This window comes from Anomaloglossus baeobatrachus, chromosome 3, assembly GCF_048569485.1.
Source record: "Anomaloglossus baeobatrachus isolate aAnoBae1 chromosome 3, aAnoBae1.hap1, whole genome shotgun sequence".
Taxonomy (NCBI): domain Eukaryota; kingdom Metazoa; phylum Chordata; class Amphibia; order Anura; family Aromobatidae; genus Anomaloglossus; species Anomaloglossus baeobatrachus.
The window spans coordinates 463,818,211-463,835,948 of NC_134355.1; the positions used below are offsets into that span (position 1 = coordinate 463,818,211).

A 17,738-nucleotide genomic window follows, 5' to 3' on the forward strand; every position below is an offset into this window, starting at 1 on the left:
AGGCTTTTCTCCCTGAGAAAAAATTGAGAAAACTCTCATTGAGAAAAAAATGAACTTTTTTGAATTTACCAAATGGCTGCAATGAAACGGAGTGGAAATATATGAAGGCATCTGAATATTTTCTGTTCCGACTGTAAGCCCTACTCCGAAAATAAGCCCTAGTCGCCCAATAGGGAAGTGTCTATGCAGCTAAAAAAATATTGCCGGATACTTCATTATAGAAAGAAAACAGACCCCGCAATCATACTTACCAGGTGCCAAACGGGAGGACCTGCAGTGGAACGGACACTCACACGTACATCAGATCGCACAAACACTCACCACATCGGTGCGTTGCACTGCAGGCTGGAAGCAATCTGTATCCCCGGATGGGGGGTGTGTTTGTGTGTGCGTGCTATCTGATGTATGTGAGTGTTGGCCAGAAGCAGGGGAGGACCGCATGCATACCTGCTGGGAGCGCCCGCCGAGGATTGCAGAAGGACCTGGAAGCGACGCAGATGTTCAGGGTCTGGTAACTATGAATCTCCTGGTAAGGGGGGTCTGCTTTTTAGGAGGCTAAATGTACCCCCAACAGTGCTTTTTCCCTGAGAATAATCCCTACCCTGAAAATAAGCCCTAGCCCATTTTTTAAGGCAAAAAATATAAGACGGTGTCTTATTTGCGGAGAAACACGGTCGCTGATTATTGACAGCAATTGGTCACTCAGGATTTGGCTAGACAAGCATATTTTCGGTCCAAGAGGGATCCGACAAAACATCAGCTCGCAATCTGAGCAATGCTAGTCTATGGGGCATGCACAATGTCCGATTTTGTTTTTTTGTTTGTTTTTTTTTTTCTTCCTTTGTCCGAGGGAAAAAAAAAAAAGACTATCTGTCCAAGGAAAAAATTTGCTGCATACCCAAGTTTGATCTGATATTCGGATCACACTTTGGCAAGCAAGTGAATGATTTTGTAGAAACCAGTGGACTGCACTCCAATGACATCTTAGTGTAGTCTGATTTCTGCTTACTGATGCAGGAAAAAAAATCCTCCGTTCTATCCCCTCATCTGAGGGAATCGGAGCACATTATGGTGGTACTCTGATCAGAGTGCAATTTGCATAACCGATCCGATTCTCTCAGATGAAAATCTACTACAGTCTCCATGAGCCCTTTATTCACGGGTAGCGGACTGTGGGCACATAGCCTAACTGTATGTTGGCAGAAAGCAGTCAGCAAAATTGAATGCACACTATGTATCACTCAATGGTAAAATACAACGGCGTCTATGCCGTTCCTAGTACCTTTTTTTTGTTGTTTTTGTACAGTTAATTATCCTTATGCACAAATGGGTTTTTATCCACCTTTTCCTAATAGCAGACTGATATACTGCTAGGTAGGCTATAGGGCATCACCTCTGTGAATATTGTGGTGGTTGCCCAACATCGAATACAAAATTAAGATTTTACATGAGTCAACTCGAGAACTTTGGGGTTTTTTTCCACTTTTTTTTTTTTATTTAGCGTCAAACGAATCACTAGTCTTTGACATATTTCAAAGTGGGGTGCACAGTTTGGCCAGTTTTCCACTTCACAGGAACATAGTTCTGCACTTTTATTGTGCTATAGTGGCCTTGAGATTTCCTGCCAATAGCAGTGCTGTCGGGAATGTATTCATTTTATTACGGTATACATCGCCTCGTGTACCAAAGGACAGGAATACAGAGCTATTCTGCATAACACTAAGGTCCCAACAGAGCAAGTTCAAGGTTAGGTGAAGACAGAGCAATGTGTCACTATAAGCATTTGCCCTGTATGAATATCTTTCCTTTTTTCCCCTGTTTACACTTTGTGTGTCCATAGACTGAATCTATAAACCGAATTAACCTTATTCTTAAGGTAAATGCAAAAACACGCACAACAAGAATGTAAGCCAAGCCTCCCGTCCTCCTTATCTGTGGGGGTCCCACCTGTCATAGTGATCCTAGTTATATGCCGTCACTTTAGAAGACTGTATTAAACTTCTAATTTATTTATTTTCTTGCAGGTAAATACGGTGTGCTTGGAAGAAGTTTCTCATGAAGAAGCTGTGACTGCTTTAAAAAATACTTCAGATTTTGTGTATCTCAAAGTAGCAAAGCCGACCACCATGTTTATGAATGACAGCTATGCTCCCCCAGATATCACAAATTGTAAGTGGTTAATATGTTATAAAGACATGTGTGTTTATTGCCCCCTGACCCTTCTCGTTTAGCTTGACTAGCTTGGAGGTGCTTGGAGAATTACATCTAGTTATTGGGCATACCTTCCATTACATAGGGTGATAGGTGGGCATTTGTTTGTGGGATTGCTCCTTTAAATAGGTTATCTATATGTTATAAATATACATGGAGACCCTGTTTTTCAAGCTAGTCTTAATGAAGGGAACCACAGGCAGTCCGTGTCAGGTCTTGAGTGCTTGATTGCAGCCAGATATGTTTACTATGAAATGCTGCAGCGTGTCAGAGAAAACATACTGTGTAAAACTGCCAGCTTTTCCCTGCTCCTGATTCCTTTGACTGAAGTCTCTCCCGAAGTAAAATGATACACATTTAGTGAACTGTCCATCAACTGGAGCAAGGCAGGAAGAAGTGCCCAGCCAGTTTGTCAAAGTAGATTTTCTCTTTACACTCTTCCCAACATGGCCAACTTCAGTTTTTGCCATTTTACTTTTTTGCTCCCCTTCTTTCAAGGGACATAACATTTTTATTTTTCACTTCAGACGTTTTTGGTGGGTTGTTTTTTTTTTTTTCTGCTGGATGTGTTTTACAGTGAATGACGTCATTAGTTTTTCAATACAGTATACTGGAGCAGGGTACAAAAAAATTCTAACTCGTGAAATTGCAATTTTATTTATTTATTTTTTTTTTTTGCTGTTGTGATATTCTTTTTTTGGGAATTGTTTTTACAGCATACATTGTGTGATAAATTCACAATGTACATATTTATTTTGATTGCATCACCATTTTCAGAGACCCGTAACGATTTCAGCTGATGGATCTGTATGAGGTCTTATTTTTTTGCTGGGCACGACTACGTTTTTATTGATACTATTTTAAGATACAATACTACATTTGTAATTGGAGGTATTTGCTAATATTATTATAACACCTACCATATACAGAATTGAGAGCCTCCACTCATCTTGCTTTTAACCCCTTCACGACCATGGACGGAAAGATCCGTCATGGTGCCCTGGGCCTTAACGACCAAGGACGGATCTTTCCGTCATGTGCGTAATCGCGGCACCGGAGCCTCCGGTGACTGCGAAAAGTTAGGATAAACCGCAGATTCGGGGAGGAGGGGACCTGTACCTGACCTCAGGAGGGGTGGTGCCTCCTCCCCGGACCTACAGAGGCTGTGATTGGCTGACGAACGTCGCTCAACCAATCACAGCCACTGTAATGTTCCAGCCACTTAAAGTGACTGAAACATTGAAATCCAGCCCTGGCCAGTGCAGCTATAGCACTGGCCATTGACTGGAGCTGGGTGACCTCACTGGATCACCCTCCCCCAGCTCCAGTAGCTCTGATTGGAGAGATCGGCCTTGTGACCGATTTCTCCAATCACAGTGGACCTGTTGCCGGTGACCGCCCCCGTCATCGTCCCTGCAGCACGCCAGCACAGTGAGTGTACACAGTGCAATGGCAGGGCGACAAGCTCTGGTCCCATGCTGTTATGAGACCGGAGCATGGGACCCGGAAGTTGCCGCGCTGCCATTGCACTGTATGAAACCGGCCTCCCGATCCGCCGCCGCGATCTGCCACCCGCACCCCCAGTATCTGCTGCCCACACCTCCCGATCTGCCGCCGCTGCTGCCCTCCGCCGCGATCTGCCACCCGCACCCCCACCCCTCGTATCTGCTGCCCGCACACTCACCCCCACACCTCCCGATCCGCCGCCCTCCATCTGCCACAGTGCCACCGGTCCCCCCCGATCTGCTGCCCGGCCCCTTTCCCTCATGATCGGCTGCTCGTCCCCTCACCGCCGTGATGTGCGCTCCCTCCCCTGTCACCGCCGTGATGTGCGCTCCCTCCCCTGTCACCGCCGTGATGTGCGCTCCCTCCCCTGTCACCGCCGTGATGTGCGCTCCCTCCCCTGTCACCGCCGTGATGTGCGCTCCCTCCCCTGTCACCGCCGTGATGTGCGCTCCCTCCCCTGTCACCGCCGTGATGTGCGCTCCCTCCCCTGTCACCGCCGTGATGTGCGCTCCCTCCCCTGTCACCGCCGTGATGTGCGCTCCCTCCCCTGTCACCGCCGTGATGTGCGCTCCCTCCCCTGTCACCGCCGTGATGTGCGCTCCCTCCCCTGTCACCGCCGTGATGTGCGCTCCCTCCCCTGTCACCGCCGTGATGTGCGCTCCCTCCCCTGTCACCGCCGTGATGTGCGCTCCCTCCCCTGTCACCGCCGTGATGTGCGCTCCCTCCCCTGTCACCGCCGTGATGTGCGCTCCCTCCCCTGTCACCGCCGTGATGTGCGCTCCCTCCCCTGTCACCGCCGTGATGTGCGCTCCCTCCCCTGTCACCGCCGTGATGTGCGCTCCCTCCCCTGTCACCGCCGTGATGTGCGCTCCCTCCCCTGTCACCGCCGTGATGTGCGCTCCCTCCCCTGTCACCGCCGTGATGTGCGCTCCCTCCCCTGTCACCGCCGTGATGTGCGCTCCCTCCCCTGTCACCGCCGTGATGTGCGCTCCCTCCCCTGTCACCGCCGTGATGTGCGCTCCCTCCCCTGTCACCGCCGTGATGTGCGCTCCCTCCCCTGTCACCGCCGTGATGTGCGCTCCCTCCCCTGTCACCGCCGTGATGTGCGCTCCCTCCCCTGTCACCGCCGTGATGTGCGCTCCCTCCCCTGTCACCGCCGTGATGTGCGCTCCCTCCCCTGTCACCGCCGTGATGTGCGCTCCCTCCCCTGTCACCGCCGTGATGTGCGCTCCCTCCCCTGTCACCGCCGTGATGTGCGCTCCCTCCCCTGTCACCGCCGTGATGTGCGCTCCCTCCCCTGTCACCGCCGTGATGTGCGCTCCCTCCCCTGTCACCGCCGTGATGTGCGCTCCCTCCCCTGTCACCGCCGTGATGTGCGCTCCCTCCCCTGTCACCGCCGTGATGTGCGCTCCCTCCCCTGTCACCGCCGTGATGTGCGCTCCCTCCCCTGTCACCGCCGTGATGTGCGCTCCCTCCCCTGTCACCGCCGTGATGTGCGCTCCCTCCCCTGTCACCGCCGTGATGTGCGCTCCCTCCCCTGTCACCGCCGTGATGTGCGCTCCCTCCCCTGTCACCGCCGTGATGTGCGCTCCCTCCCCTGTCACCGCCGTGATGTGCGCTCCCTCCCCTGTCACCGCCGTGATGTGCGCTCCCTCCCCTGTCACCCCGTGATCTGTGCTCCCTCACCTGTCACCCCGTGATCTGTGCTCCCTCACCTGTCACCCCGTGATCTGTGCTCCCTCACCTGTCACCCCGTGATCTGTGCTCCCTCACCTGTCACCCCGTGATCTGTGCTCCCTCACCTGTCACCCCGTGATCTGTGCTCCCTCACCTGTCACCCCCGTGATCTGTGCTCCCTCACCTGTCACCCCGTGATCTGTGCTCCCTCACCTGTCACCCCGTGATCTGTGCTCCCTCACCTGTCACCCCGTGATCTGTGCTCCCTCACCTGTCACCCCGTGATCTGTGCTCCCTCACCTGTCACCCCGTGATCTGTGCTCCCTCACCTGTCACCCCGTGATCTGTGCTCCCTCACCTGTCACCCCGTGATCTGTGCTCCCTCACCTGTCACCCCGTGATCTGTGCTCCCTCACCTGTCACCCCGTGATCTGTGCTCCCTCACCTGTCACCCCGTGATCTGTGCTCCCTCACCTGTCACCCCGTGATCTGTGCTCCCTCACCTGTCACCCCGTGATCTGTGCTCCCTCACCTGTCACCCCGTGATCTGTGCTCCCTCACCTGTCACCCCGTGATCTGTGCTCCCTCACCTGTCACCCCGTGATCTGTGCTCCCTCACCTGTCACCCCGTGATCTGTGCTCCCTCACCTGTCACCCCGTGATCTGTGCTCCCTCACCTGTCACCCCGTGATCTGTGCTCCCTCACCTGTCACCCCGTGATCTGTGCTCCCTCACCTGTCACCCCGTGATCTGTGCTCCCTCACCTGTCACCCCGTGATCTGTGCTCCCTCACCTGTCACCCCGTGATCTGTGCTCCCTCACCTGTCACCCCGTGATCTGTGCTCCCTCACCTGTCACCCCGTGATCTGTGCTCCCTCACCTGTCACCCCGTGATCTGTGCTCCCTCACCTGTCACCCCGTGATCTGTGCTCCCTCACCTGTCACCCCGTGATCTGTGCTCCCTCACCTGTCACCCCGTGATCTGTGCTCCCTCACCTGTCACCCCGTGATCTGTGCTCCCTCACCTGTCACCCCGTGATCTGTGCTCCCTCACCTGTCACCCCGTGATCTGTGCTCCCTCACCTGTCACCCCGTGATCTGTGCTCCCTCCCCTGTCACCGCCGTGATGTGCGCTCCCTCCCCTGTCACCGCCGTGATGTGCGCTCCCTCCCCTGTCACCGCCGTGATGTGCGCTCCCTCCCCTGTCACCGCCGTGATGTGCGCTCCCTCCCCTGTCACCGCCGTGATGTGCGCTCCCTCCCCTGTCACCGCCGTGATGTGCGCTCCCTCCCCTGTCACCGCCGTGATCTGTGCTCCCTCACCTGTCACCCCCGTGATCTGCTGTCCGCTGCTCACCTGTCTCCTCCGTGATCTGCGCTGCGCTCCCTCCCCCACCTCTCACCCCCGTGATCTGTGCGCTGCTCACCTGTCTCCTCCGTGATCTGCGCTGCGCTCCCTCCCCCACCTCTCACCCTCCCCGATCTGCTGCCTCCTTCATCTCCTGTGATCCAGCTGCCTAGATCCATCCTGTAGGGTAACTATCCCCAATCTCACCTCCCACTCCCCTTCCCACCCATCCCCCCATCCCCCCCCTCCCCCCATCCTCTGCCGCTCCTGCATCCACTGCGCCCTCTCCCATCCGCCCCCACCCTATCCCAGCCGCCGTCTCACAATCACAGATGCTCCCTTTATATGCCGCTGCCCCCCCCCTCTAGTTTCCAAAATGGGGTCACATGTGGGGGAGCTCCACTGTTTCGGCACCTCAGGGGGTCTCCAAACAGCATGGAATATGCTAATTATCCCAGACAATTTTGCGTTTGAAACGTCAAATGACGCTCCTTGCCTTTCGAGCCCTGCTGTGCGCCCAAACATTTGAGTTCCACCACATATGAGGTATCTGCGTACTCAGGAGAAATTGCACAATACATTTTATAGTGCAATTTTTCCTGATACCCTTGTGAAAAAAAAAGCTACCTGGTTGAAGTAACAATTTGGTGGTAAAAAATTTTTTTTTTATTTTCACGGCTCAACTCTATTAACTTTTGTGAAGCCCCCAGAGGCTCAAAGTGCTCAATAAACATCTAGATAAATTCCATGAGGGGTCTAGTTTCCAAAATGGGGTCACATGTGGGGGAGCTCCACTGTTTCGGCACCTCAGGGGCTCTCCAAACGCAACATGGTGCGGCTAACGATTCCAGCTAATTTTCTGTTCAAAAAAGTCAAATGGCGCTCCTTCCCTTCCGAGTCCTGCCGTGCGCCCAAACAGTGGTTTTTCGCCACATATGAGGTATCTGCGTGTTCAGTAGAAATTGCCCAACAAATTTTGGGGGTTCATTTAATCCTGCTACCCTTGTGAATATGCAATATTTGAGGCTAAATTAACATTTTTGTTGCAAAAAGTAAAATGTTCATTTTTTCCTTCCACATTGCTTTAGTTACTGTGAAGCACCTGAAGGGTTAATAAGCATCCTGAATGTGGTTTTGAGTAGCCTGAGGGGTGCCGTTTTTGGAATGGTGTCACTTTTGGGTGTTCTGTGTCATGTAGACCTTTCAAAATCGCTTCAAATGTGATGTGGTCCCTAAAAAAAGTGGCTTTGTAAATTTTGTTGTAAAAATGAGAAATTGCTCATAAACTTTGAACCCCTATAACTTCCTTTAAATTTTTTTTTTTTTCCCAAAATTGTTCTGATGTAAAGTAGACATGTGGGAAATGTTGTTTATTAATTATTTTGTGTGATATGTCTCGTTGGTATTAGAGCATAAAAATTCAAAGTTTGAAAATTTTCAAAATTTTCGCGAAATTTCCGTTTTTTTCACAAAGAAATGCAAAAAATATCGGCCTAAATTTACCACTAACATGAAGCCCAATATGTCACGAAAAACAATCTCAGAATCACCGGGATCCGCTGAAGCGTTCCAGAGTTATAACCTCATAAAGTGACACTGGTCAGAATTGCAAAAAATGGCCTGGTCTTTAGGGTCAAAATAGGCTTGGGGCTGAAGGGGTTAAACAAGATTTTGGTGGATTTGAAAGTTTGTGTATTTGCAGCTATGAGTATTTCTCAAGTCAGATATGGATTTTGCTGAAGGCCTGGCTTGCAACTGCCATTTCCAATTCTTCCCAAAATTGTTAAGGGGGCTTTACACGCAACGACATTGCTAACGAGATGTCGTTGGGGTCACGGAATTCGTGACACACATCCGGCCTCGTTAGCGACGTTGCCTGTGAAACGCAGCAACGACTGTTAACGATCAAAATTACTCACCTAATCATTGATCGTTCACACGTTATTCTAATCCCAGATATCATTGCTGTACGCAGATTGTCCGTCATTCCTGCGCCAGCACACATCGCTATGTGGGACACCGCAGGAACGAGGAACAACATCGTACCTGCGGCCGCCGGCAATGAGGAAGGAAGGAGGTGGGCGGGATGTTATGGCTGCTCATCTCCGCACCTCCGCTTCTATTGGGTGGCCGCTTTGTGACGCCACATGAATCGCCCCCTTAGAAAGGAGGCGATTCGCCGGCCACAGCGACGTCGCTGGGAAGGTAAGTATATGTGACGGGTGTTAGCGATGTTGTGCACCACGGGCAGCGATTTGCCCGTGATGCACAACCGATGGGGGCGGGTTCTTTCACTGCGTATAAAGCGGCCTTTAGATGGGGTTGACTCCAGTTTGTGCAGACTACTTAGGCTCCTATGCACAATTGTCATCAATTCATGTGCTTATACACCTTTCTTTGTAGCACAATCCTACTCCCATAGAAGCTTAGTATTGCACATGTGATCTAGGGCTTCTGCACAGTTTATATGTCGATTGCATCAGTGCTCTGCGCCTTGTTGTAAGGTCCCCTCCATATGTACATGTTTCTGGTATATGCATTCCTTCCCCCCCACCCCCTCCCCCCCAAGGATGCCACACATAAGTTTTATAACCTATAGTGACCTTCACATGTCCGTGTTTTCACACAGGCTCCATGGATCTGTGTGAACCACACGGACGTGTTTTGTTTTCCTGCAGCACATATGACATGAGCTAATACAAGTCTGTGTCCGTGAAAAACACACACAGCACACGGATGTCATTAGTGTGCCATCTGTCTGCTGTACATGTTTAACATTACAAAATATAGATGAAGCTTTTTAATTTCATTCTTTCTTTCTCCATAGCAGAAAAATATGGATGCACACTGATTGAAAACAGTGATAACACCTATACCTGTTTTTCACATTTGTGTTTTATACGAATGTGTGAAGGAGGCCTAAGTTTGTGTGGTCTGCAGCCTCCTGACAGCTGTGTTTACTCCTAGATCCAATATCATATTCATGGCAGTAACTGTTCAGTCGATAGATCTAGCTGTGAATAAGCTGCTCAAAGTTACTTATGGTAAAGGTGGCTTCCTCTGTCAGTGCATATCAAGCTCCTCATATGACCCATACCAATACTACTACACTGCCTCTTTCTGTGTGCTTTATTGTATGCCCCAAGCTGCAGTGGGTGTAGCTGAAGCACCTAAACTCATTTCATAGGAGTATAATACACATGTTTTTTGCTGTGTAGTGTGTGAATGTGTATATAATAAATTTATATATACATATATATATCTAGCTATTATAATATATATATATATATATATATATATATATATATATATATATAGTGGGGCTGTGTGTGTGTGTATAGATATATAGATATATATATATATATATGTATATATGAATGTATGTACACACCATGTCAACAAACTACACAGTGAGTATCTATAGCCCTATATACAGGCCCACTGACTGATTACTAGATGGTAGACATCTATGATGCTAATTAGGGGACACTTTGATATAACATGTCCCTTTTGTCACATTATTTTCAAGGGTACCATCATTTCTGTTCAGGCCTGCTTCATGAGTTTTATTTTTTCTTTTATTCTGTGGAAGCAGAAAAGCAGCAATGTTTGACCTTATTTGTTCATTTTCATAGATTTTTTTTATTTATTATAGATATATATAGATATAGAGAGAGCGATATATAGATAGATATATATAGAGATATATAATATATATATACATACATACATACATACATACATACATACATACATACATACATACATACATACACACAGTGTGTGTGTGTGTGCGCATATTACATTTTTTTTTTTTATCAATCTCTTTTGGTGTATATCTGTATACAAATGTATCTCACTGTTCATGATTTTTTCACAGCTTATTCTCAGCAAACGGATAATCATATCAATTCACCAGGATTTATTGGACATCCCTTACCACCATCCCCTAGCCGATATTCCCCTGTCCCAAAAGGAATGCTTGGAGATGATGATTTAACACGGTAAGAACCAGACATTGCTTTTTGAGACTGTTTGATGATTTGTCTGTGGTGCTTTTGAAATCACATTGAAGAGCAGAAATTTCGATCTCTTTGGATTTCTTTAAAGGGAACCTGTCACCAGATTTGTCCCTTATGAGCTGCAGTCACCACCACCACCACCAGTGAGCTCTTACATACAGTATTCTGGAATATACTGTATATAAGAGCCCAGGCCACTCTGTATAACATAAAAAAACACCTTTATTACACTCAGCTAGTGAGTGGTCTGGTCCAATGGGCGAAGCTGGTCTTTGTCCAGCGCGATCGCCATCCTTCTTCTCAGCCCCGTGTGGTTGACGCGTCCTACGTTATCCGCGCAGGCCGACATTGCAGTCTTGCGGCGGCGCACTTTGATCTGCCTTGCTGAAAACAGATCAAAGTACTGTAGCGCGCATGCATGGGCGGTCTTTGACCTTTCCTCACGCCTTCACATTACAGTGCTTTGATCTGTTCTCAGTAAGGCAGATCAAAGTGCGTCTTCGCAAGACCGCAATGCCGGCCTGCGTGAATGACATAAGACTCGTCATCCACAAACAGCTGAGAAGACTGACATCGGCAATATCTTCAGAAATAAATAGAAATATACCAAAGTTATATCCTTAAGATTTTTTAATTAGTGGTCCAAAGTAATACAACAATAAAACATTGCCAACTTACATGTTGCAATTTCAAAGAAGAAACAGAATAAGCAGCATGTGCAGCAGTAAAGCCCCCTAATTAATACTTGGTTGCACACCCTTTGGCATTGACGACAGTCTCCAAATGTTTCTTGTAGCCATCTATAAGCTTCTTGCACTTTTCCGCTGGTATTTTCTTCCAGTCTTCCTTTGCAGTTTGTTCAAGCTCTTGAATGTTTGCAGGGTTCTTCTTCCCAATGGCAGAAGGTTATCAATGGATTGAGGTCAGGACTCATTGCAGGCCACTTTAAAACAGATTGTTTATCTTTTTCAACTATTCATGTGTACTTTTGGATGTGTGCCCTGGGTCATTGCCTTGCTGGAGGAGCCATGATCTTCGACTCAAACCAAGTTTTCTTACACTGGGTTGGACATTTCACTCTAAAATCTCTTGATTGCCTGATTTTATGACTCCTGTGATACGGTCAAGGCTTCCAGGAGCAGAAGTGCTTCCAGGAGCAGAAGTGGCAAAGCAACCTCAGAACATTATGGGTCCTCCACCATGCTTGCCTCTTGGTAGGGTGTTATTTTCCTTATAAACTTCATTGCGCCATCTGTAAACAAACTATTGCTTTGCATTGCCAAAAAGGTCTATTTTTGCTTCATCTGTCCACTGAACATTTTTCCACAAAGATTATGGTTTGTCAAGGTACTCTTTGACAAAGATCAGTCGTTCCTCCTTATATCTTTTCTTAAGCAATTAATTCTTTCAGCATATGGTACTTATTGAAATCATGACCCAAGACTGTACCAGGGAGGCCTTCGGTTCTCTGGATATTTGATGTAGTGTGGTGTTGGTTGGTTTGTTGTTTTTTTTTTTTTTTTGTTTTTTTTTTGTTTTTTTTTTCCAACATTCGCACCAACCTTGGAAGACCTCACTTGAGAATTTTTCTCCCCTTCCCCGCCCCCCACTCAGGGAGGGTCTTGACAGTTCCATGCTTGGCAGTTTTTTTAAAACCATTGCACACTGTTGAAACAGGTATACCAAGGTCTTTGTAGATGGCGTTACACACTTTCAAAATCTAGTGTTTGCAAAGAATACCAATTTTGATGTCATCAGACAGCGCCTATGTTTTCACGATTGTGACACAGGAACAGGGCCTTCCATGTGGCTTTTTAAAACACTGAAGTCATTCATTGGCTATCTCATAGGATAAAAGGCTGTGGAAAGAAAAGTGCTATAGGGTCTTACCCTAATATATGCAGGGTATATACAATGAGCAAACCTACTTAAGTCACAACTCCTATAACAGCATGCAAAATCCAGATCACGGCAGCAGTACTCCAGGCGACCGATAACAGAGAGAGGTAGAAAAGGGCTTTTTTTTTCACCGCGCCAATGATCACTGATGAATATGTTGGATTAATGTAACTTTATTTTGCACAGGTCTACGCGTTTCTGGAGACTCAGCTCCCTTCTTCAGGACCGACAGGCACAAGAAACATCAAAAGTTGTTTTTTGGGTTGATTGAGAACCATGTTCTCAATCAACCCAAAAAAACCCCAACCCACTCCAGCTTCCAAAAATATTAAGCTTTGATATTTTTGGAAGTTGGAGTGGGTTGTTTTTTTTAGATTTGGCTATCTTAGGAGGATATCTGTTTGTGCAGATAACTATTACTGTGCAGAATTATTAGGCAACTTAATAAAAAACAAATATATTCCCATCTCACTTGTTTATTCACCAGATAAAGCAATATAACTGCACAAAATTTAGAAATAAACATTTCTGACATGCAAAAACAAAACCCCAAAAAATTTGTGACCAATATAGCCACCTTTCTTTATGATGACACTCAACAGCCTACCATCCATAGATTCTGTCAGTTGCTTGATCTGTTTACGATCAACATTGCGTGCAGCAGCCACCACAGCCTCCCAGACACTGTTCCGAGAGGTGTACTGTTTTCCCTCCCTGTAGATCTCACATTTTAAGAGGGACCACAGGTTCTCTATGGGGTTCAGATCAGGTGAACAAGGGGGACAATGCCATTATTTTTTCATCTTTTAGACCTTTTACTGGCCAGTCACGCTGTGGAGTAGTTGGGTGCATGTGATGGAGCAGTGTTCTGCAAGAAAATCATGTGTTTCTTGAGCGATACCGACTTCTTCCTGTACCACTGCTTGAAGAAGTTGTCTTCCGGAAACTGGCAGTAGGTCTGGGAGTTGAGCTTCACTCCATCCTCAACCCAAAAAGGTCTGACAAGTTCATCTTTGATACCAGCCCATACCAGTACCCCACCTCCACCTTGCTGGCATCTGAGTCGGAGTGGAGCTCTCTGCCCTTTACTGATCCAGCCTCTGGCCCATCCATCTGGCCCATCAAGAGTCACTTTCATTTCATCAGTCCATAAAACCGTTGAAAAATCAGTCTTAAGATATTTCTTGGCCCAGTCTTGATGTTTTATCTTATGTTTCTTGTTCAAAGGTGGTCGTTTTTCAGCCTTCCTTACCTTGGCCATGTCCCTGAGTATGGCACACCTTGTGCTTTTTGATACTCCAGTAACGTTGCAGCTCTGAAATATGGCCAAGCTGGTGGCAAATGGCATCTTGGCAGCTTCACGTTTGATTTTCCTCATTTCATGGGCAGTTATTTTACGCCTTTTTTGCCCAACACGCTTCTTGCGACCCTGTTGGCTATTTGCCATGAAACGCTTGATTGTTCGGTGATCACGCTTCAAAAGTTTGGCAATTTCAAGACTGCTGCATCCCTCTGCAAGACATATCACAATTTTGGACTTTTGAGAGCCCGTCAAATATTTTGACCCATTTTGCCAAAGGAAAGGATTAAACACCTTATATAGGGTGTTGATGTCATTACACCACACCACTCCTCATTACAGAGAAATACATCACCTGATTTACCGTATTTTTCGGACTATAAGACGACGCTCCCTGGTTTTAGAGGAGGAAAATAGGAAAATTTAAAATTTTAAGCAAAAAATGGTCATGACATGGTTATGGGGCGAGGATCTGCTGCGGACACAGTTATGGGGGTAATGTCCCCAAATTCTCTACTAAGGTACCCCATCCTGTTAACGATCCTCCTGCCTTGTATATGATCCACATCCTTGTATAAATGTCCCCATCCGGTTATATGCCCCCATCCGGTTATATGCCCCCATCCGGTTATATGCCCCCATCCGGTTATATGCCCCCATCCGGTTATATGCCCCCATCCGGTTATATGCCCCCATCCGGTTATATGCCCCCATCCGGTTATATGCCCCCATCCGGTTATATGCCCCCATCCGGTTATATGCCCCCATCCGGTTATATGCCCCCATCCGGTTATATGCCCCCATCCGGTTATATGCCCCCATCCGGTTATATGCCCCCATCCGGTTATATGCCCCCATCCGGTTATATGCCCCCATCCGGTTATATGCCCCCATCCGGTTATATGCCCCCATCCGGTTATATGCCCCCATCCTGTTATATGCCCCCATCCTGTTATATGCCCCCATCCTGTTATATGCCCCCATCCTGTTATATGCCCCCATCCTGTTATATGCCCCCATCCTGTTATATGCCCCCATCCTGTTATATGCCCCCATCCTGTTATATGCCCCCATCCTGTTATATGCCCCCATCCTGTTATATGCCCCCATCCTGTTATATGCCCCCATCCTGTTATATGCCCCCATCCTGTTATATGCCCCCATCCTGTTATATGCCCCCATCCTGTTATATGCCCCCATCCTGTTATATGCCCCCATCCTGTTATATGCCCCCATCCTGCTATATGCCCCCATCCTGCTATATGCCCCCATCCTGCTATATGCCCCCATCCTGCTATATGCCCCCATCCTGCTATATGCCCCCATCCTGCTATATGCCCCCATCCTGCTATATGCCCCCATCCTGCTATATGCCCCCATCCTGCTATATGCCCCCATCCTGCTATATGCCCCCATCCTGCTATATGCCCCCATCCTGCTATATGCCCCCATCCTGCTATATGCCCCCATCCTGCTATATGCCCCCATCCTGCTATATGCCCCCATCCTGCTATATGCCCCCATCCTGCTATATGCCCTTATCCTGCTATATGCCCTTATCCTGCTATATGCCCTTATCCTGCTATATGCCCTTATCCTGCTATATGCCCTTATCCTGCTATATGCCCTTATCCTGCTATATGCCCTTATCCTGCTATATGCCCTTATCCTGCTATATGCCCTTATCCTGCTATATGCCCTTATCCTGCTATATGCCCTTATCCTGCTATATGCCCTTATCCTGCTATATGCCCTTATCCTGCTATATGCCCTTATCCTGCTATATGCCCTTATCCTGCTATATGCCCTTATCCTGCTATATGCCCTTATCCTGCTATATGCCCTTATCCTGCTATATGCCCTTATCCTGCTATATGCCCTTATCCTGCTATATGCCCTTATCCTGCTATATGCCCTTATCCTGCTATATGCCCTTATCCTGCTATATGCCCTTATCCTGCTATATGCCCTTATCCTGCTATATGCCCTTATCCTGCTATATGCCCTTATCCTGCTATATGCCCTTATCCTGCTATATGCCCTTATCCTGCTATATGCCCTTATCCTGCTATATGCCCTTATCCTGCTATATGCCCTTATCCTGCTATATGCCCTTATCCTGCTATATGCCCTTATCCTGCTATATGCCCTTATCCTGCTATATGCCCTTATCCTGCTATATGCCCTTATCCTGCTATATGCCCTTATCCTGCTATATGCCCTTATCCTGCTATATGCCCTTATCCTGCTATATGCCCTTATCCTGCTATATGCCCTTATCCTGCTATATGCCCTTATCCTGCTATATGCCCTTATCCTGCTATATGCCCTTATCCTGCTATATGCCCTTATCCTGCTATATGCCCTTATCCTGCTATATGCCCTTATCCTGCTATATGCCCTTATCCTGCTATATGCCCTTATCCTGCTATATGCCCTTATCCTGCTATATGCCCTTATCCTGCTATATGCCCTTATCCTGCTATATGCCCTTATCCTGCTATATGCCCTTATCCTGCTATATGCCCTTATCCTGCTATATGCCCTTATCCTGCTATATGCCCTTATCCTGCTATATGCCCTTATCCTGCTATATGCCCTTATCCTGCTATATGCCCTTATCCTGCTATATGCCCTTATCCTGCTATATGCCCTTATCCTGCTATATGCCCTTATCCTGCTATATGCCCTTATCCTGCTATATGCCCTTATCCTGCTATATGCCCTTATCCTGCTATATGCCCTTATCCTGCTATATGCCCTTATCCTGCTATATGCCCTTATCCTGCTATATGCCCTTATCCTGCTATATGCCCTTATCCTGCTATATGCCCTTATCCTGCTATATGCCCTTATCCTGCTATATGCCCTTATCCTGCTATATGCCCTTATCCTGCTATATGCCCTTATCCTGCTATATGCCCTTATCCTGCTATATGCCCTTATCCTGCTATATGCCCTTATCCTGCTATATGCCCTTATCCTGCTATATGCCCTTATCCTGCTATATGCCCTTATCCTGCTATATGCCCTTATCCTGCTATATGCCCTTATCCTGCTATATGCCCTTATCCTGCTATATGCCCTTATCCTGCTATATGCCCTTATCCTGCTATATGCCCTTATCCTGCTATATGCCCTTATCCTGCTATATGCCCTTATCCTGCTATATGCCCTTATCCTGCTATATGCCCTTATCCTGCTATATGCCCTTATCCTGCTATATGCCCTTATCCTGCTATATGCCCTTATCCTGCTATATGCCCTTATCCTGCTATATGCCCTTATCCTGCTATATGCCCTTATCCTGCTATATGCCCTTATCCTGCTATATGCCCTTATCCTGCTATATGCCCTTATCCTGCTATATGCCCTTATCCTGCTATATGCCCTTATCCTGCTATATGCCCTTATCCTGCTATATGCCCTTATCCTGCTATATGCCCTTATCCTGCTATATGCCCTTATCCTGCTATATGCCCTTATCCTGCTATATGCCCTTATCCTGCTATATGCCCTTATCCTGCTATATGCCCTTATCCTGCTATATGCCCTTATCCTGCTATATGCCCTTATCCTGCTATATGCCCTTATCCTGCTATATGCCCTTATCCTGCTATATGCCCTTATCCTGCTATATGCCCTTATCCTGCTATATGCCCTTATCCTGCTATATGCCCTTATCCTGCTATATGCCCTTATCCTGCTATATGCCCTTATCCTGCTATATGCCCTTATCCTGCTATATGCCCTTATCCTGCTATATGCCCTTATCC

The 17,738-nt window shown here is 47.5% G+C and overlaps 1 protein-coding gene across 22 annotated transcripts in view; it reads left to right on the forward strand.

Moving 5' to 3' along the window:
* The window catches only part of DLG1 (discs large MAGUK scaffold protein 1), a 280,537-nt gene that overhangs the window by 198,037 nt on the left and 64,762 nt on the right, over positions 1 to 17,738 (forward strand). For all 22 annotated transcript variants that reach the window (XM_075340530.1, XM_075340529.1, XM_075340531.1 and 19 more), the window contains 2 exons: positions 2,025 to 2,169; positions 10,622 to 10,745. In XM_075340530.1, the coding sequence (XP_075196645.1) occupies positions 2,025 to 2,169; positions 10,622 to 10,745 (269 nt within the window). The remainder of the gene's footprint in view (positions 1 to 2,024; positions 2,170 to 10,621; positions 10,746 to 17,738) is intronic.